The 21152-nt window shown below is 41.4% G+C and overlaps 2 protein-coding genes across 2 annotated transcripts; one reads left to right on the top strand and one right to left on the bottom strand.

Annotated features, from left to right (window-relative positions):
* The first annotated feature begins 6601 nt into the window (after positions 1-6601).
* Positions 6602-9777, top strand: LOC101758488. Its single transcript, XM_022823015.1, has 11 exons — positions 6602-7138; positions 7267-7439; positions 8244-8345; positions 8419-8454; positions 8552-8647; positions 8729-8821; positions 8938-9066; positions 9172-9204; positions 9280-9330; positions 9436-9524; positions 9616-9777. The coding sequence occupies exons 2-9, from the start codon at positions 7305-7307 to the stop codon at positions 9322-9324; spliced, it is 669 nt and encodes a 222-aa protein (XP_022678750.1). The 5' UTR covers positions 6602-7138; positions 7267-7304; the 3' UTR covers positions 9325-9330; positions 9436-9524; positions 9616-9777.
* Positions 9778-11927: 2150 nt separating this feature from the next.
* Positions 11928-18446, bottom strand: LOC101758072 (mitochondrial Rho GTPase 1). The gene is made up of 14 exons (XM_004981265.4): positions 18091-18446; positions 17846-17978; positions 17582-17728; positions 17119-17295; positions 16765-17016; positions 16309-16377; positions 16120-16175; positions 15823-15904; positions 15018-15229; positions 14863-14929; positions 14472-14584; positions 13536-13686; positions 12597-12783; positions 11928-12437 (listed from the first exon to the last, which is right to left on the bottom strand). The coding sequence occupies exons 1-14, from the start codon at positions 18312-18314 to the stop codon at positions 12364-12366; spliced, it is 1944 nt and encodes a 647-aa protein (XP_004981322.1). The 5' UTR covers positions 18315-18446; the 3' UTR covers positions 11928-12363.
* Between the last annotated feature and the right edge of the window lie 2706 nt (positions 18447-21152).

The following is a 21152-nucleotide window of genomic DNA, read 5'->3' as shown; positions in this document are numbered from 1 at the left end:
GCTTGCTTTTTTGGGCTGCTGGGAGTTGTCTCGAACGGCAAAAGCCACTTTTCATCTAGAGGTCGTGATCGGCGGTCGACGTGCTCCGCTACTCAATTTTCCTTCAAAAACAAATCTCTTTTGCAATTTTTTATTTTACTTTACAAGGGATGGCTTTTGGTTTCTATACAATTTCTTCACTTTTTTTTAATTTAAATTGCCTACCTTCCGTGAAAAAATTTTGTGTGGTCTACGTGGCATGTCAAAATAAAAATGGCATGAGTTTTGTTAGGCTTTGGTTTTTTCTTAGTCCGGATATGTCTCATTGCGTTAATGATAATTTTTCTAAGAAAGAACACAAATAAGTTGCTACACTATCTTAGTACCGCTGGCATATTTTCAAAGAAAAAGGTTAGATAAGTGTGCCATTCATCGCATCCTACTCGATGTTAATGTTGTGTTTCGAAACAAACAAATTAGATAAGTTATGGTGGCTTGCTTTATGGGGCTGCGAGGAATTGTCTCGGGTGGCTTTAATCTAGAGGTCGTGATGGGCAGCGTAACGTGCTCTACTGCCCAGTTTTGCTTCTAAAAAATACAAATCTCTTCACAAAATTTTGCTTTTGCTTTAGCTGGGGAATTGGCTTTTCTTGAGGGTTTCTTTTATGATTTCTTCACCTTTCTATCTAACCTTTTCTGTCGTTTATGAAAGTTTTCCGTGTGATCTACATGACATGTCAAAATGAGATGGCATGAGTTTCGTTTGGCTTTAAATTTTCTTAGTTTGGATGTCTCATTTTGCGTTGATAGTGCTTTTCTTTAAAAAATACAAATAAGTTCCTACATTATCTACGTGTAGTTGACATAGTTACAAAAAACTATGATAGGTTTGTCACTCATCATATCCTACTCAATGTTGTTGGCATATTTCGAAAGAAACAAGCTAGATAAGCTAGCATGACATATAATCTATGTGGCATGTCGGATTGCTAGAGTTCTGTTTGGGTTTGGGATTTTTCTTAGTTTGGATATGCTCTACTGCGTTGGAGATGCTTTTATGAATAAATAACATGGACAAGCTTATACGTTTCCTCATTGTCAATGACATGTCTCTATAAAAAGTTGGTACTCCTGCGACATATGGTGTTTTCATGAAGAGAGGCTATAGAACAAAATGTTTCCCATATGCTCTGCGTGGCATGTTGGTTTGACAGTGCATGGGTGCCACTTGGATGTGTGTTTTCTTTTAGTTCATATGTCACGTTGTGTGGCGTGCGTGTGCCACCTCTGCATCTTGCCTACTCAATTCTGTGTGCGCCGTCTGCGGCCACCACCGGGTTGCCGTACCGCTGGTACCACCAATCAGCGGCCACGACCACGTGACAATTTCATGGCTACCCAGCAACAGTCGAGACTGGCTGCCGACCGCCTGCGCCTGCGCACACCATTGTTGAATGGAACGAGGAAATCTAACCGAGCCTCATGTTGAAAACTGAGGCCCGATTCACTCATGGACATGGGCCAGGTTGTTCTGGCCCGATCCTCATCACATTGAATTTGTATTGTTTAGATTTAGAGATGTTGGTCATGGCTTATGAGATTGGTCTCTACCCATATGTTTGTAAAATTGTTGTCCACATGAGATCTTGTTGAGTAGGTTGGATGAATAGTGCTGCTGCAGCAGCGTAGAGGCTTCTGCATATGCGAACGGGTTCTCGCTCCAATTTTTTTTAAGATCCTTTTGTTGTGGCTACGTCAAGCACCTGTTGCAATGGGTCCCTGGCGAGAATGAAAAGCATGAGTAAACGGGTAGGCAAATAGGTTACCCACATGACCCACTGAAAGAGATGTTGGGTAGGCAAATGGGTTACCCACATGACCACCTTTTTTGACCACATGACCACATTATTTAAATATCTCTATGAAAATAGATAGTGCTGCAAATGCATGTTCAGTGAACAATATGTATAGCACGAACCACCAAAATATTTTATCAGTCAAAGTAGTGGTCCTAAGTCAAAATATTATCTTTTTTTTATTATAGAGTAATGTGATAGGATCATGGATTCAGATATTGAGGAGTGAAAACTGATGAATATAGATATATTCCCTCACGTACTTTAGACAATCGTGAGATAAGAAATATGTCATGTATTTTAGTAGATAATTAGAAATGTTTTCATACACACATATTAAGTTACTATATTTATAAAATTTATGCCATGAAATTATTAAAGGTATTTATTTTTTATGAAACAAAGATATTTAATTTTTAAGCAGAAATAACATGTACCATGCTATTTAACTTGGAATGTAACACTTTTCAAACACACTTACACTTTCATATTCAATGGTAAAATTTATATAGTAAATTTTGGAAAATTGTGTCTTTGAAAGCTAGGTTATTGCTACTTAGGTTTCTCATAAAAGAATTATATAGTTTATGTTTTTGATGATTTCAAGATCAAAGTGACACATAAAATGATTTATAGTATTTCTTAGTTTTCTTTGCTAGATTTTTTAGCTAATTGTTTATATTTTATAAGTGTTTAGTTTACATTTTAGCCTTTGTGTTATGGCGAGATTGTATGTTTATCAGCCAAATACTTAGGATGCTTCAAATAATGTCTTGTAATTAACAAGACTCTTAATTAAAAGTAAAGTTTTTACGTGATAAGATCCATGCATTAGTTGAACTGATAAGATATTGACATAAGTTCACACAAAAAATTCATTGTGTACTTACATTTATTTTATGCTTAAGATAATATTTAGTAATCTAACATAATCCACTAGAATTTTCCAGGAACTCAACATCTAATGAAAGATATTGTTCTTGAAAATACATTCTTTATATGAGAACTCTACATCTAATGAAAGATATTGTTCTTGAATATGTTTATCATATTTGTCATTTTAGAGTTAATGTTTGATATTAAGTTTTGTGGAGTGATAAAAAAACACAAATATTTGTGACCTGCCATGGGATTACGACAACACCAATGGATCATTGTATAATTGTAGTAAATTGGGTTGGGGAAACTTCTAGAATCAGAAAAACTAATCCCTTCTTAATATCTCCTTTATCTCCATACTTATTTACACTTTAGTCCTTACACTATTAGTCAATTACATGTCACACACTTGTATACATACATCTCATGCTACTATATGTTTTCTAACTCCTAATTCCTTTGTTAAATAGTCTACTACTACTTCAAAAGATATACAATATTTAGTTCAAGTGTTTCATCATTCAGCCGCTCCTTGATTAAGAAGCAATCAATCTCCAAATTCTTGATTATGCCATACTAAATGGAGTTGTTAGCAGTGTTGATTCTTGACTTATTATCATACCAAAGCTTCAAAGTACCTTACATTAGCTCCGTTAAGATAACAAATTCTTCACTCATAACATTTCATTAAAGAACACTTGTTGGCGCTAGAAATCGGTCAACCGAGTCCCAGCGACCGACACACGATCCGGGAGAATCTGCTTAGCTCCTGTTCGGGTGAATGCCCTGGTGCGGTTCGCGCGGCGTGCCAGCCAATCTGACCTGTTGATTGGCAAGGAAGAACACGTGTCAAATTCAGTAACTACGATCGGCTAAGTTTCCGATCGAGAGAGTTTATCGGCAGATCGGCCGATTTACTATGGTAAAGAAATCGGCTACGAGACAGCACGATCCCTGTAGCCTTGTAGATAGAAAAATATTAAAGTAATCGGTACAAGGCACGTAATAACAGCACTAGGAAAAGATCTAATCGGCAACAGATGGATCTGGCAACAGAAAGTAATAAAAGCCGATACTACCGATTCCTAGCGGGATAACAGGTGATAAAAACTAGGAAAACAGGTAAAAAACCTATGAATCTAGTCGATATCGATAACTGATGAATAAATCTAAACGAAACAACAGCGATGCGCCGGAAGTTAAAGCTTAGATATTACTCGATAAACGGAACTTACAGAATCGGCCGGAGATCAAGATGATGCAGCCCTGCCAACCCGCACGAACTCGTGAGAAGGAAAAGTGATGGCGAAGTCGCCTGCTCGAAAGTAAGTATGAAGAATAAAGTAACTTGTTGTATTGATTGATTGTTGTGCTTACAGATTTACAAAGGTAGCTATTTATAGCCCCGTACAAATAATCTTCTTAACCGACTAGGACTCTATCTCTAATTCAAACAGAAAACAAATATCTACAAGCACAATCCGTACTAAACTAATTACCCCACACTTCGTGGGCTGAACTCCACCTTATCCCTCCATCTTTCCAAGCCCATACAGGCCCACCTTAGTCCACCTTCCCGATCGGCCGATTTCTTAAAGGATTGCCGATTGGGAACCTGGCGCATTCACCCTGAAGCGAAGTAAAAGCCACTTGACCGATTCCGCATTGTAGCACCTTTTGGCCGATCCCCATCCGTATTCCTTCGATTTCTTTCTTCTTTGGCGCCGATTCTACTGATGACGAAATCCGGCGTCAACAACACTAACATAACTCTATATTTTATTTTCAATGTATGTTCATAACTTTATTTTCTTTTTAATTTCTCCTCCAAGCTCGCTACCTTGCTTCCTTTTTTTGGGTCGTTGGGAGTCATCTCTAGCTGCTTTGGTTGGGTTGGGCACTTTTCATCTAGAGGGTATGTTGGGCATGTTGATTAAGATGACACGTTACATCGATGATACTTTATTAAGAAAGAACACAGATGAGTTATTAAATTATCTAACAAGTTAAGTTCGGCACTCATCACATCTACTCAAGTTGATGGCGTATTTCAAAAGAAACAAGCTATATAAGCTAGCATGTGACGTATAATCTATGTGGCATCAGGGGCGGCGGGGAATATGCAAATAATACACAAAAATTGACATATAAATTAGTGAAAATTTAAGCTTAATCATGTGTCAACATTAGGTTTTCCGTGATCATGTGATCGCCATTTGTCTCAAGAAAAGTGCTTACTATATGGAGAGAGTAGTCGCGTAAGTTACCCGAAGGCAAGGCTTTGCGATGATGGATCTCATGAAAAGAGGTGTTGAGTCTATTGAGGTTGAGAAAATGCAAATTCTGCACCCCAGTGACCAGTGATGTGCATGGTCTGGCAAGATGGCTTCTTGTTGCGACGAAGAAATATTAAAAAAATGATATTGTTGTTAATAATAATGGAAGTTTTCAATAATGAAGAACTGCAAGAGCTGGTAAAAGATATAGCTTCAGACGTGGAATTCTACTCCCTTTTCAATCTATTGTATATGGACCAAGGGAACAACCTACAAGGAGAATGTGAGGAGGTTCTTGAAGTCACTAGGTCTGAAGTATGCTGTTAGGTATGCTCTGTTGATTATTTCTTTAGCTGCATTGTTGTACATGTACCTCCCGTTGATTTGGTTTTGATAGATTCAGTTTTGTGCAGCTGGAGCTGAGCAGTTTTGATCCTAACTTATCACCTTCCTGTTAAACCATGTTTGAACATATAACATTCATGTTAAACCATGTTTGGATAGCTAGTGGGTTGGGCAGTCTATGTAGAGTCTAATCTATTACAGTGGTGTTATTTGTGCCTATGTGTAACACCCGATTATATTAGAAAATACAAATTATTTTCAGTTTATTTGACCGGTGATTTTGTAAATATCGTTGGAAGCAACTTCTCTGCTCTGGTGTCCTTTTCATTTCTTTCTCCAGCCATTATCTTTCTTGGGAAGCAGTTGTACAACAGATCATGAGAGCATACTTAAAATCATATCATTTTCAGTGAATCCATACCATGCTGCTTGCTCCACGTTTGTGTGGGGACAACGGAGTCATAAGTCAATCTGAATGAGAAAGGTTCAGATGCTATCGTGCTCCCAACACGTGGATGCACCTTTAAATGTACATAAAAAATTCTTCTAAAAATATGAATGGATACTTCTTGTCCTCTTCTACCATCACACAAAATTTGAGGATGAACAAAAATTTGTGCAAGAAGAAAAAAAGGATAAATAGGTGCACGAATAGTTGCGGATCTAGCTGAACCCGCACCGTTACTATTTATGCATTGATTTTTTTTTGTTTCTTCTTGCAGATTAAATGGTTGTTCAACATGATCAGGGCCATGGTTTCTAACATAATCTGCATCATCCTACGTTTAGGATCAGCGTGGCAGTTCGGTTTTCTGGTATATGTGTCCCCGTCTCTTCTTATTGGCAAACAGGTGCATATAAAGTATAATCGGAGCAAAAGCAAAAGCAGAGCTAACCCGATCCCCTTGGCAATAGAGTCACCGATCATTGGATCAATCCTAGTATCACGCCCGTGTTTTTTTTTTTTGAAATAAAAGGCCCGTGTATAACGTCTGTGCGCCGATTTCTTTGGCTACCCAGCAGCAGCAGCAGCCGAGAGCGGCCGATTTCTTGGCCCATTGTCGGAATGGATGGAGTTAGAGTGACACGGGCCTGATGCTGAAAACTGAGGCCCGATGCACTCCACTCATGGACATGGGCTTTTCAACTTGTTCTGGCCTGCCGGGCGCGCGGCCCACTCCGCCCTCCTCGACCCGGCGGTGTCACGGCTGCCTAAGCCCTCAACAAGTCAGCAGTTTGCGAGTCACACAGCATGATTGCAGATTGCCCGGCTTCTCCTCCAGGTTTCAGTTGGCTCGAATCGACAAGTTCCGAGGCTAGGATTTGGCGATTCCTCTTAGATTAGGGGCCTGTGTCTCTGCGGTGGCTACGACGGCAGATGAAGAATCCACGCTCCGATCCCGCTCCTGGCGCTAGCAGCTCGCAAGGATCCGGAGAAGCCTTTGCGAGCATCCAAGGGCGAGATGCCGCCGGGGTCAGCTCATGGACAGGTGAAAAGAAGACCAAGTTCCAAACCACTCCTACTCCCATGGATCTCGACAAGACTGCACGCCGGGATGACAGTGAACAGGCTGACAAGCAGATTGTCCATGTCATCGACCATCATGAACGGGAACAAGGGGTGGGGCAGATCGAAGGCTTTGACTGGGACGACGAGATGGTCAAAGAGGATCTCGATTCTTATTTCAAGCGGTACCATGGAATTCCTGATAATGACGATGATGAGGCTTGGGCTCCCATGGATGACCAACAGCTTAAAGAAATGGAGTTACGGTTCGCCATAATCGCATCAAAGCTCACAAGGTAGCTATATTATTGTTATGAAAATATCAGAAAACATTATACAACTCTTACTTTCTGCATATACTTGCCTACACTGATCTGTCATCTGTGTAAAATTTACTCCTTACTGTATGCCTTATTTCTATCAGATGTTGAAGGGAGAGGAGCTGGTGGGGAGCTCAGAAAGATGTACCCTCCAGATACTCTTGAAGAAAACGGGTATTTTCAGTGGCTTGAGCATGATTTTGAATGGTACTTTGATCCTGTATACTGCAACTTTGCTCACTTGGAGGACTACCAGCGCTTAGCTCTTCCTAATACTGTAAGTAACACTCAGCTCAACTATTTCTGTGGATCGGTGTTCAATTATGCCAAGTCTTATTGCTATACCCACATCGCCATATTCCTTAGCTGTGATGAAAAGCCTCTAGAGGCACTGGTGCATAGTGGAATTACAAGGCTTGATGATAATACCTGAAGAGACACGGGTCAGCTAAATTGAACAGCGGAATAACTACTAAAGAGTAGTTTGATGGACCAGAATGTTTCCAAGGAATTATCTTTGGATAGAAGCACGTAGAGGTTGGTAATCTGCGTGTCTGGATCATGGCATAGGAAATCCATCCTATTTTACTATTTTTGCTACTAATGTTGTATTTGTATGCATTTGTGTCATTTTCCATATAATTTTTGCGTGTTTTCATCGCTAAAATACTGAGCATTTGCTTGGGACAAAGGCTATTTGCTGTAGTTGTTGTTTTTGTTGTGCAACTAGATTTTGAGAGCTGTTGCACTATCCCATCCCACTTTTAGTGAAGGGTAAGATGCTTGGGAAAAGGATGAGATAATAGCCTAGGACTGTAGAACTTTTGAAAGGATAATAATGCCTGCTTCTATAGAGGCCTTGATTGTATAAGCCCCAATACAGTGGTGCTTTGCTTGCGTGCCTCTTTGCAAGGGTTGTCATAAGCAAGAACCTGATCAATGCAGAAGACCGAGTCAATGCACCGGGTTGTCATAAGTTGGCACTGGATGTACTTCCATTCTGGTCGTGTCTTTGATACCACTTATAATGTTTAATTAATAGCAATAAATGTGCTATTACTAATATTTTTCTTTTTTGCAGGGTGAATATATGCACTGGGAAGATTACCACAATACTTGTAGTACACTTCGGAGCGAACAAGAATTTGTCTATTTCTTGGAAACTCTATCAAGTAAAACTAAGGTATGCATGATGTGATTGATTGCTATATTCTGATCATGTTAATATGGTCTTATAGCCTTTGCATCATATGCAGTGGTTTAAAAATTTCCGGAGTGCTGAATCAAGTGAGGTACAAAACCTCTTAAAATCTATCCTGGTTATTGGATTCATTGGTATTCCATGCTATAAATTCTCAGTCATCAACCGTAAAGCTATTTTTTTTGTAGCGGAAAAGAATCGAGCGTGTTGTCTTCTATCATGCTGTAAAGATCGCAAAAGAGTGCACCCATATTTTTACAACTTTGCTTCACACTGGCTACTCTGTAATGGCCCTACTCATCATATTAACATATTGAGTATTGCAGCTGATAGTATTTGACAATTACATATTTATTTTTTTTCAGGAATATTTGTGGAGCATTAGGTTTGATAAGACTTGGTATGAAGACTTTGCTTGTATCTATTTTGAGATTTGGAAACTGATTGCTAAGCAAAAGGTTGGATTGTTGCCTAAATACACCAACTAAGAAATTTATGGTGCTCTTTTTTCTGTTTGTCCCAGCTTTATATGCATATTAATCAAGGATACATTTCTTTCTTTAACATTGCTTAGATGAGTTTCAAAGATGCTTTGGATCAAGTGAAGGAAAAAGGCATGTGTTCCTTGTGCCGTTTTGAATTGGAAGCTGAGCTTGACAATGACCAACAGTGGTGGCTTGGTCCTGGTCCGATGACACGTCATGTAGGTTGCCCTTCTTCACTGATGTTATTTGTTTATTACTTCTAATGCAAAATTTTTCCCCTATTTTATCATCTATGGCTAATTGCTCATATTTTATTTCTCCAGTATAATATCTATGTGGCTGAAATTGATGAAAATGTAAGCTTCGTTTGTCATGGTATCAATGTCCAACTGTGATTTTCTTCTCACTGAAGCATTTTTTTCTGTATGTAGTTAACAGATGCTGAAGCTTATAAGTTGGTCATGGAGGCCGTCTAAAAATTCGTTAGTTGAATGAATTTCTTTCTGAGACATTCGATGTGATTCTATTTTCTAGTGCATGTTTAAATTTGCTTGATTTATGGAAGTGTGAGCTATATTTATTTTCAGGTTCAAAACTCAGGATTTATTATGATTATGCCAAAAAGAAGTTGGATATTGCAGAAAAAATCGGCTTGATCCCCCCACCTCCCACAAAAGTATGTACAATATTTTTCAAGCAAACTTGCAAGATTAAATGCTTGTTCAGACCCATGAGTTATAACATAATCTGTATCATCCTACTTTTAGGATCAACGTGGCAGTTCAGTTTACAAGGAAGGAGTGTTATTGACTACTATATAACAAGTCGCTAGTTATTGATTAATATATAATTGTATTTATGAATCTCTATTGTTTCATATGAAATAAAATATAAGTGAGGGTAAACTTAAAACTCACATGCAGAACTAAGTCAAATAGATAAGAGAGTGCATTCCTCACTCATTTATATATTAGAAAAAAAAGGAGAAAATTCTGTCAAACTTGTTTTATTCGAAAGATTTCTGCTTCATCAGAAAGCCCGAGGGCAGAGGCACTGTAGCCACTGAATCTTTCTTCCTGTCCTTCAGACGCAGCGACGCTCTCCAATGTCCAGGGGCTCGTGGGTTCTTGCCAACCCAACGTTTCTCTGGTAGACGTGCGCCCGTCGCTTCTGATTGGCAAACAGGGCCGGGGCATAATAATGATATCGAAAGCAAAAGCAGAGCTAACCCGATCCCCTTGCCTACATACAGAAATCACCATGCTGCTTGCTCCACGTCTGTGCGGTGTGGGGGCAACAGAGCCACAAATCAATCCTAGTCATTTCGCCGATCACGTCAACCAGCTGGAGCACGTGGAATTTTACAGTTTTATAATAAGGCCTTGTTTAGTTTTCAATTTGGGGGTGACAAAATTGGCATTTTGCCATAAATGCGCAATTGTGACGTTTTGTTTGTATTTGTGAATTATTGTCCAAATATTGACTAATTAGGCTCAAAAGATTCGTCTCGCAAAGTACAACAAAACTGTGCAATTAGTTTTTGATTTCGTCTACATTTAGTACTCCATACATGTACCGCAAGTTTGATGTGATAGGGAATCTTCTTTTTACATAGTGTCAAAGTTGGGAGTTTGGAGTAAACAAGGGCTAAACATGGCCCAACTCTCGAGAGAATTCCATCCGTCCGGAGGAGAGAATTCTAAATAGTGAAAACGTGACTGCCGTAGCAGCAAGGAAGAAACCACAAGTAAACACCCTCTCCTTCCTCTGCCTATTCATTAATCCGGTCTTATCCGTCTAGCTAATCATGCTTGTGTGCAGAGGCTGCTGCTGGGTTATGTGCTACACGTAAATATTCCTGGCAATTGCTTTGCATTTCAGAATATTTAGCCAGTAAAATATGCTACTGCTAAAAGATACTATACACAGCAAATACGCGTTGATCTCCGTTTAATCGCTTCGTTTTCTTCATTAAATCCCCGTCCCATCCAAGGCCAACCAGCACGGACAGCAGCTGCCGTGACGTGCCCAGGGCGATCCGATCCTTTTTTTTTTTTTCCAGACCATCCCCGCGGAACTCGTGAGGTCCCCCCGGTCCACCGCTATCTTGCTGGTCCATGCACGGAAGGTGTTCTCCCGTCTCCGGTCGATTGCCTCCTGGGACACGTAAACAAGCGGCCGGCGCTGCCAGAGAGAGGTAGCCGAGAGCGCCAGAGACGCCGGCTCGGCCGCTTGGCGGCTCCGCGGGCGGGCAGCCGGGGCAGGAGGATGTCAATGCCATGGGCGATGGCCGTGTCCTTGGTGGACATGGTGTGGGAGCTGCTGGCGGAGTGGGTGTCGACGTGCCTGTCCGCCGCCACCGCCGTCGCCCGCGCCGCCCGGACCGGCGAGATCGGCCACTTGCATATCGCCTGACGGGGATGCTGCTGTCGGCGTCTCCATGTTAGCTAGCCCTCCAGCGGTGTCCCTTCCGTAGGTGATCAGCTCACTCCCTTTCTACTGTTTCTCCTCTGCAAGGACGAAGCATGACTTTTGTGCATAGAATTGGGATTGGTGGTGTTACAGTGATTTGGGCGTGGTTCTACACTTCTCTTCAGTTTGATTCATATGATGTATTGTGTTCCGTGTGCCTTTCTTGCTTCTCGATTTGAATCTCACCGGTGTTACAGTGATACGTGCTGCATATCGAACAGGAAGCCAACCTCTCGGATTGTCTCATGGTCGATGTAGATAAATAGACCAATAAAATCTTTTTCTTTTTGAGATACGGATGTGCTCTTTTGTTGTTTGTGCGAGCCATGCTCAGATAGTGTAAAATCATTTAGCATTTTTATCCCATGTGTCACAAAGTTATTTTCAGAAAAAGGCCATAGGGATTGATTTCTAAATAGTTCAGAACCGATGCCGAACGTAAGAAAAAGGTGGCGAGGATTGAGTTGAGAACTCGATGAGCACGAATATTACACTTTCATTCGACAGACTTGGGCGAATCATCAATAGCGCCCACTTAATCAGGGATCGTCAATCAAAATCAAAACCGTTCAACATATAAAACCATAGTAACTCTAGTGGCAGTGGATAACAAGAAGACGAAAGTAGCGTGCTACCATTTACTTGATCAAATTCGAACCAAACGGAAACTTGGTACAACACCAACTCATGCTGTTTCAACTAAAAGTTCAAGAAATCAGCATGTTTGAAATGAAACCGAATTCCATCAGCAGACTAGTGCAAGTACCAAGAGAACAAAAAATTATAGTAGAAAGAATATTTAGCTGAGCTAATTTAGCCACAACAGAGTGTCAGATATGGCATTTTATGGAGCCAGATGAAGTCGTGAATCTGAAACCCCCAATAGGCCGCACAATTTATAGCTGGTGACAGGTCTGTACAAAATGTTGGTTTCTTGCCAGCATAAAAGCCCAAGCAGCGATGCTCAACAAGCATGGATCAAGCTGATGTTGCAAGGTTGAGCTGTGGGAAGCGCCTTATTTCCCCCACTGTATCGGAGGACTTCAAGAGGACGAGTTCTTCCGAGCTGCATAAACCCTGTACGCAGCTACTCCCACAACTGCAACAGCAGCTCCAACTGCAAATTTATTAGGAGCTAGAGTTAGAACCAATAAAACTTCAATAAGCATCAGCAGCAAGGTGGATTTCTAACAATGGCACCCATACTCTTACAATGATAATGCTTGGTATATTGTTCTTAATTCAATAATAGACAAGAAAAGAGTGTGTGACTCACCAGAGACAACCATGAGGGAACGGTTTAGAAGTTGACGATATTGCCGGCGTGTTTTTCCAGCTTCAGTCTCTGGAATGCTCAAATGGGGCTGTTGGGCTGCATGAACTACTCTGCAGAAAATGTTGTTCAAATCTCTCAACCTCACACTGATCGGAATTGGTGTTTCAATTCCCATGTCCTGGCTCACCTGAAAAGTAGATATTTTTGCAGTTACATCTTTTGGCATATAAATAAGATGGCTTCCATTCCATAGAGACAAAACCAGTCAAGACTGTCAACAAAATAGCACAAATAATCCACCGTCCCATAGATGCGACTTCGACAGGGACTACAGATAAGTGTGGGCAACATCAAAATAACAGCTATCACTTGCAGCACGAAGTGACAAGATACATATTTTTGCAAATCGACAATAAATGACCCAAGAAATGATTTAACAATCCAACACGCGCTATATAGAAATATTTCAACTTTTTAACCACTATGCCACTTCATACTCCAATTAGTTGCAGGATGTGTATTTTTTTGGAAAGAATTAATTAAAAATGGCACAGAACTGTTCAAAAAAAGATCTGAGGATAAAACCCAGGAGCTTGTTGACACAATAGAACCAATTTCAGATAGAACAGCCTTTAGTTTGGGTAAGTTACTGTGTTACTAGAGCTACTACAAAACTAAATAAAAAATAAAGTTCTGCAAGGCCCTTTTTTTGCTGCATAAATGTGGCACTAGCACAGACGTATCATTCTAATGCTCATTTTTCTATGATTCATATGGGTTTTTTGGTAAACCAAATACCTAGGAGAACATTACAAGTCACATAATACCTAGGATAAAATTACAATGGAGTACAATGAATAAGTAAGAAACTGATCCCAATATCTAATCTGGGTTCAACTGGCCAACTATGCCTATAGAATTAAATGCTAAAACACTTACTCTAGTTGACTCTTGTAGAGCTTGTGGACATTGGTCAAGATCATCTTTCGAAGCAACTATCAGGCAAGGAACTTCATAGCCAGTATTTTCTCCATGTGTAGCCACCTGCACAAGCAAGTCTCTTGCTCTATGCCAAGAATATTCATCACAGCTGCCAATACAGCAAGTTATGAGTCAGGCTATTTAGCAATAAGTACAGTAGGTAAATTTATGTAATTCAAGTCTGATGTAGCAGTATAAACAAGATTATTTGTCAAACTTTTGGAAGTCCTCAAATGTTGTGTTACATTCTACAATCAGATTTCAAGTCAAGAGTGACAATAATGGCTGTCACAAGAGTTTCAAGGCTGGCCTGTTAATTATGATCTCAATTACCAACTTTCAGAAGTAGGGCTCACATAACCTGTAATTAATAGCCAAACCAAAGAGCATATCTGGCAGTCAAAAAGAGTCAGTTTGCCTAAGAATCCACTTGCAACAATGAATTGATATAGATAGAAAAATATTCTATTTCGTTTACATGAAATAAGATATATAGCATGCCTAACTCAAGTAACTTTCTCAAAATAATAATAAACTGTGAGAAAGATTTGGTTTTCTTGGCAAATTGGTCATGAAAACAACACAATCTCAGCCAACTACCACCAGTTAAAAATATAGGCAAAATAAGACACCATGCAGAGAATGGTAAAAACAGACACTGAGGCAACCAAAGTGAACCTTTTAAAAACATTAGAACTTTCATGGACTACAAGTTATCACCACAATACTCGCCGTCTATCTAACCAGCTTAGCACAAACGTACAATTGGAAAAATATATGCTATTTAACTTATAAAGAAGAAAATATATGTGATTTAAACTTACTCGATGAAATGAACATGCCACCGATAGGGTTATGAATAAATAAAAGAATAGCTTCTAGAAGAGTGTGTACCTATCGTAAACAAAGACTGCTACATCGCAGGGCGCCAATGATTCCTTATCAGACAGTAAGGATCTCACATCACCTTCAGGAATTTCTCGCAGTATTAGTGTCTTTCTAGTTCCCTTCAATAAATAAAACCAATCAGACAAAAACATACAAGAGCTACCTAAACCAACTCAGAACTAGTCTACATCTACATAGATAAATAATCCACTAAAATATTATCAACCCTAGGCAAAGGAGATGATGTAACTATTAGGATGCTTAACAATTGCAATCTGGATGCAGTATACTACATTTTAAAAGACATGCTGTTGATATCTTCACAAGTACACTGGAAATTAAGTTGTTGAAAAGATACTTGAAATATATCTGCATAGTGTGTCAACGAAATACATACATCAGGCAGTTCAACAGAATTTGTTGCAAACCGTTCAGTGTTAGATGGCAGAGCATCAGAAGGTTGCCTGTTACAAGTACGAATGCATCAAAGACCAAACAACAAATTATTATAGGACATCTGCATGGTAAAATAATAGGAAATGCAGCATGTACCTTCCAATGAAGGATTGTAGCAATGATGTCTTTCCAGAACCTCTGGCACCGAAAACATAACACTGGAATACATTTCTCTGTGTCTGTTGCTTCTTACGATCCACTCGTCTTTTCCTTGTGACAGTAAACGCTGAACTAAACTCGCCCGGATAGCCAACATATACAAGGTTGGCATAACTATTTGTCGGATCTAGAAGTGTCATAAGAGCCCACTGCATTGCAAAATTCTTATTCAGCAAGGGCAACACATAAGTACTACCAGATGCTTCTATTCATAGCAATATACCATGGTCTACTAAGCAATTAAAATAAAAAACATTGCCATGCTGCCAGCATTCTGTACCACATGTACTGTTCCATAATACATGCACTTTCAAGAAAAAGCATTATTAACAGAGCACGACACTTCAACTTAAATTTTGATTGATCATGCTTCAGCTTGCCTATCCTATATCCCTCACGTTTACAGCAAGAATTTAATTCATTCACAATCTTGCTAATGAGTGTCCCAACTTATAACGTGTAGATTATAGAATCATATAATTAAAGATCGCATTTCTTTGGGCCTTGCCTTCTCAAAGCAATAAGGGCAGCTGAGTCAATGGTACATAAGAATGCACCAAAATGTTAAGACAAAAAAATTATATAAGAATGCACCTTAAAACTTATGAATAGAGAAAGTAAGTCAGCTTTCTTATGTTGAGTCCACACAAAAAATATGTAATTTCACAAATAAAATCCATCATTTAACCATTGGGTTATAAATTGTGCATGTCAGAATATTATGCTAAGGTAAGATAAATACCTTAGAAAGAAACCCTTCGAGTGACAGACCACCCAAGACATTCTTTTCAGCACAGTCTTTATATGGATCAGAAGACCATGGGCTGAAATATGCAACAGAAAAAAGGTGACGCAAAGGAAAATGACAGTACAGAAGAATGAATAGAGGCCCGTCTAATAAGAGACAATACATTCTACCAAGGCATTAGAGGAATACAGGATTTTTTATCACCTTTCTATATGGATAAACATTAACAAACATTCTAGAAGGTTTCAATCAATATGGAGAAAATGATTGATCCATCTATTAGTGTCTTACTTTTCAGGTGCTGTCGAAAAAAGATCCTCCAGCTCAGTAGGTAGTAAAGCACCATCCTGGATATACATAAATAAAAAAGTATCTTTTGATCAATCAAATCAGATATATTTTTAACTAAAATATTATTAGAATTAAAATGCAAATAACAATGAGTACTGAAATGCCAATTGCATATCGGGATAAGCTTACATTATCGATGTCAAACATGTTGAATATCCCTCTCAAGAAATCAACCACTTCACCTGTCAGTTCCAGTGTCTGCAGAAAAAGCTGAGTTCATTACTTCACCATCAATGAGGATATATTCCTGCATGAAGCCAGTAATGGAAGTTCCCAAAACACTACTGAAGCAATAATAAAAGTATGCTAGCGACTGGAGTATAGCAAGGCTGTGAACTACATACAAAAATAGCACTACAGCAAATCAGCTTAAAATTTGCTTTATCACGCACCAAAAGTACAAAAAAATGTTTTAACACACGAATACAAATAGATGTTGGCAATCCCTTAACCTTAACTCAAGGGAAGTGCACAATGATGGTTATCAAAAAGGATATTGTGGATAAGGATAAAGAAACAGATAAAAAAAAGTTATATTGATAGTGAAAGATTTTGATATAGATCATAAAGCAAACAAAACATTACTTGATCAGGAGCTCTTCTAATTGGCATTGCAATGAGTTCATCCCTAAGCTTGATGTCATTGTCATAACCAAATTTTCTCAATACAGTCCATGTAGTTTCCAGACGACCTTTTTCAATAAAGAGGGCATGCAGAAAAAGGAACCCAGTCAAGGTAAGTCCATTATCATTCACGCCTTCAGGCATCTTCTCCTGAACAACTCTCTTCACGCCTGAAATTTCAGTAGGCTGGAGAGGAGCACTGAAACATCGGACCTGTAAAGCAGCAACATAACCATAAAAAAAATATGTGTAATCAAATAACTATGCAGTCTGCTGCTAAACATAGAAAGTGGAGTAGCCTTCATGGACAAAAACCTGGAATTCATTGAGCTCCACATCACTGAGAGCACCATCCTTGTCACTATCACATAAAATGAATATCCGCTTTAACGCTCTCACACAGCGAGGCTTTAGAGATTGTGCCTCTTGATCAAAGAGAGGAGCAGTTGGGTGAAGCACTGCCTTCTGGGCATAGTAGAAGACCTCAGGCACCTGCAGGAAAAGCAACATATGTGATTCTAGTCAGAATTGACAAATGGCAAAAATATATATATAACACAGTAAGCACAATTATACCAACAAAATTATAAAATTATTTTAAGTACATGTCTGGAACACTACAAGTGAGCCTTAGTCTAATTCAGTATAACACCCCCCCCCCCCCCCCCCCGCCGCCCCCACCACCAGCAGCAGCCGTTCAGGTTTCATGCCAGGTAAGCATGAAATTTTGGGGCTAGAAATATCCAATCACCTTATTAGAATTAAGATGAGGAGTAACCTGGATCTGACGAAGAGCAGAGCACTCAATGCAGGTCTCAATCTCGCGGAAGGACTGCATGATGGGCGCCATAACCTGCTCAAGGCTAACCTGCTGCTCGTCCCTCAGGTCCAATTTGCACCCCACCACGATTACTGGAGTCTTCAACTGCATCACACAAGTTAAACAATACAGATCACAATGGGCAGGCCGATAAAATAATCAATCGTAAGTGATCTAAACCTCCACCATGAACCCCCACCGTAATGTGCAGGGCAGCATTACCTGGAGCCGCCGGAGCTCGGGGAGCCAGAACGAACTGAGCCGTTCCAGCGTGGCGGGCCGGTCGCAGGCGTACGTGAGCACCACCGCATCGGCTGCCTGGCACTCCGCGATCAACTTCGGCTTCTGCTCCGGGCTGCAACCACAAGGATGCACAGACAAACGACGAAATCATCATCCGCACAAGACTCGAATCCCAGTATTCCTCGAAGATCTGATGAATCCGAGATGCGGAGGATGGAGCGGACCTGGACGACGTGTCGATGATGGTGATGGGGACGCGGTCCGGGAAGAAGTCAGCGGGGAGGCGGGTGGGGGGCATGACCTTGGGCACGTTCTCGGGGAACTGCTCGGTGGCGAGGGCGACGATGAGGCTGGACTTGCCGGTGCCGGGGTCGCCGATCACGACGACGCGGACGCCCGACTTGCCCGCCAGATTCGCGGCCGCCGCCGGGGACGTCGCACCCGCCATGCTGCGCGCCTCCTCTCTCTCCCTCTCTCGCGGCCTCGCGCCCCCCTCGGCTTAGGGTTTTGCGGGATTTGGGCGCTGGTGCGGCTGTGTGCGGCGGCGTCTGTCAGCGGGTGGGGTCCAGTGGGTGGGCTGGTTCCTGTTTTTATTGGGGGAACGCGGCGGTTGCTTCGTCTTGGAGTGGACGAAAAGGAAAACGGGAAAAAATGAAAAGGCAACGAATGGTTGGGTTGGTCTCCGGTTCAAGGGACTTCGAGATAACGTTGAGGAATTCCTAACGTTGATCTGTTACATGTGTGGGCTCTTCATTCGTCGAGGATGGGTTGGGCTTATAGCCCACTGCCCTCCCGGGGCGAGTGAACTAGGCCTCTGTACAGCCCAGATCTAGCCCAGGACGGAACGCCACTGAGCATAGCCCAGGACGGAACGCCACTGAGCATAGCCCAGGAGCGTTGGGTGCGGTATTTTCTTTATATTTTTTTCTCACATACTGGAGTGCGTTTTTTTTTTCGGGTAAAGAGAGAGCTTATTAACTAGACAGAACGGTTACAATCGTTTTCGATCAGGTTCAGAATGCACGCAGGCGCCTAACCAAACCGCAGTGTGAAAATTTCTTCTAGCTAATTGAGCTAATTCATTGGCAACTAAATTGCTCTCCCTCTTTACCTGAGCTACTTTCCACTCTACAAGTAGCTGTGCCTGTTCCTTGGCTTCCGCTATGATGAAACCTATCTCTGATCTGCCCACCTTCCCCTGCAGAGCTTTGACTGCTCGAGCACAGTCAGACTCGATGATAACCGGCCCCGAGACCCATTGAGGTGCCAAACGTAAGCCTTCCTCACAGGCTTTTGCCTCCGCCTCCGCAGCGCGTAAGGACGCGCCAAGCTGTCAACCTCACTCTCCCTGCACTGTCCCTCGCCACCACCCCAACACCTGCTGCGCCCGACTGGATTACAAAGGATCCATCAACATTGATTTTGGTCCACCCTTCGGGAGGCGGTTCCCATGGCACAGACCAGCTTCTCTTTGCCGCCCTCAGTGGACGTTTGATTCCCTTTGCTTATTTTTAGCACGTGTCACATCGAATATTTATGTACTAATTAGTAATATTAAACGTAGATTATTTACAAAACCTATTACATAAGTGGAGGCTAAACGACGAGACGACTTAATTAATCCATCAATAGCAAATGTTTACTGTAGCAACACATTGTCAAATCATGGACTAATTAGGTTTAATAGATTCATCTCGTCATTTAACCTCCACTTATGTAATGAGTTTTGTAAATAGTCTACGTTTAATACTCCTAATTAGTATCTAAACATTCGATGTGACGGGTGCTAAAAATAAGCAACCGGAACCAAACCAGACCTTAATCACATTGCCTGACCTTTTCCTACTCGTCTGTCTCAATCTCCTTCCCCGTCTTGATTTGTTCCAGGGAACTTTTCATGGCCAACAGAGCGTGCACCGAATCGACTATACCAGATGGCCCCGACTGGTGCAAAAGATTATTGTGTGCCGTCCACGCTCTCCATAGGATTAATTTGACAAGATCCCTCTGTACCCCGGTCACATTATCCAGTAGCAAGAGCAACCAGTCCGGCAACAGCCAGTGTTCCCGCATAGCCATTCGAAGCCCTCTCGCCTGTGGACACGCAACTGTGGCATGGTAACTTGATTCGGCCTCTCTGTTACAAATAGGGCAGCAAGCATCGTTTTCGAGGTGTCTTCTGACTTTGCTAAGTCTCGTTGGAAGCGCGTCCCTGCAAAGCTTCCATGCAAAAACATTCACCTTGGGAGGCACATTGCCGCCCCATACATGAGTCCACAGCTTGCGTTCTCCATCCGGAGCTGAACTTGTCGCTTGGCCCTCCTGGTAACCTGAGTTTGAGCGCCAAATTGTAGGCACTACGCACTGTGAAAACTCCAGTCTTCTCCATGCTCCAGGCTAGGACGTCCTCTATAGGCCTTGACGGAAGTTTAATCTTTGCAATAGCATCTGCATCTGCTAGGTTGAAAACGCTGACCAGTCTATCATAATCCCATTCTCGGCCACCGGAGTCCATCAGCTCTGACACCAATCTTAATCTACAGCGGCCTTGTCTAGTGGTCACCCTCCGCGATATACCTCTTGGAATCCAAGGATCCCGCCAGATACGCACCTGAGAGCCACTGCCAATCCGCCATATGATGCCTTCCTTCAGTAGCTCGAGGCCATGCATAATTCCTTGCCAGGAGGGTGAGGGGTTAGTGCAGAAAGCAGTATCAACAAGGCACCCTCGGGGGTAATACTTGGCCTTAAGAACTCTAGCACATAAACTGTCAGGACTGTCAATCAAACGCCATGCTTGTCTGGCCAGCATAGCCTGATTAAATAGACGAAGGTCTTTGAAACCCATACCTCCACAGCACTTCTTCTTTTTCATCTCCTCCCATGCAACCCAGGCCATCTTTTTCTTACCATTTTCCACTCCCCACCAGAATTGTCTTATGACACTAGTGAGATCATCACAGAGACCAAAAGGTAACTTGAAGACACTCATAATATAAGTCGGTAAAGCTTGCGCTACCGCCTTAATCAGTACCTCCTTAGCTGCTGCTGACATGTTTTTCTCCGAATAGTCTTTTAGTCGTTTGCACATCCTTTCCTTCATGGACTGAAATCTGTCCCCTTTCATCCTACCGCTTGGGGTAGGGAGCCCAAGATACTTTTCGTCCAGTACTGTACGCTCCACCTCTAGGATCTGTTTGACTACATCCTGATCTCCATCCTGCTCCTCGCCTTTAAACAAGATGGAACACTTTGCAGGGTTAATTAACTGGCCTGTGCCGTGTGC

Source organism: Setaria italica, chromosome IX (genome assembly GCF_000263155.2).
Source record: "Setaria italica strain Yugu1 chromosome IX, Setaria_italica_v2.0, whole genome shotgun sequence".
NCBI lineage: Eukaryota > Viridiplantae > Streptophyta > Magnoliopsida > Poales > Poaceae > Setaria > Setaria italica.
This window is presented reverse-complemented; position numbering and strand designations above follow the sequence as displayed.

Bases quoted from the DNA above. Each gene is read 5' to 3' on its own strand.
- LOC101758488 (XM_022823015.1), top strand. From the start codon at position 7,305: ATGTACCCTCCAGATACTCTTGAAGAAAACGGGTATTTTCAGTGGCTT. The intron at 8,346-8,418 runs GTATGCATGATG...CATCATATGCAG, and splicing joins CTCTATCAAGTAAAACTAAG to TGGTTTAAAAATTTCCGGAG. The intron at 8,822-8,937 runs GTTGGATTGTTG...AACATTGCTTAG, and splicing joins AACTGATTGCTAAGCAAAAG to ATGAGTTTCAAAGATGCTTT.
- LOC101758072 (XM_004981265.4), bottom strand. From the start codon at position 18,314: ATGGCGGGTGCGACGTCCCCGGCGGCGGCCGCGAATCTGGCGGGCAAG. The intron at 17,979-18,090 runs GTCCGCTCCATC...TTGTGGTTGCAG, and splicing joins ATCATCGACACGTCGTCCAG to CCCGGAGCAGAAGCCGAAGT. The intron at 16,378-16,764 runs GTAATGTTTTGT...CTTTTTCTGCAG, and splicing joins TTAGAAGAGCTCCTGATCAA to ACACTGGAACTGACAGGTGA.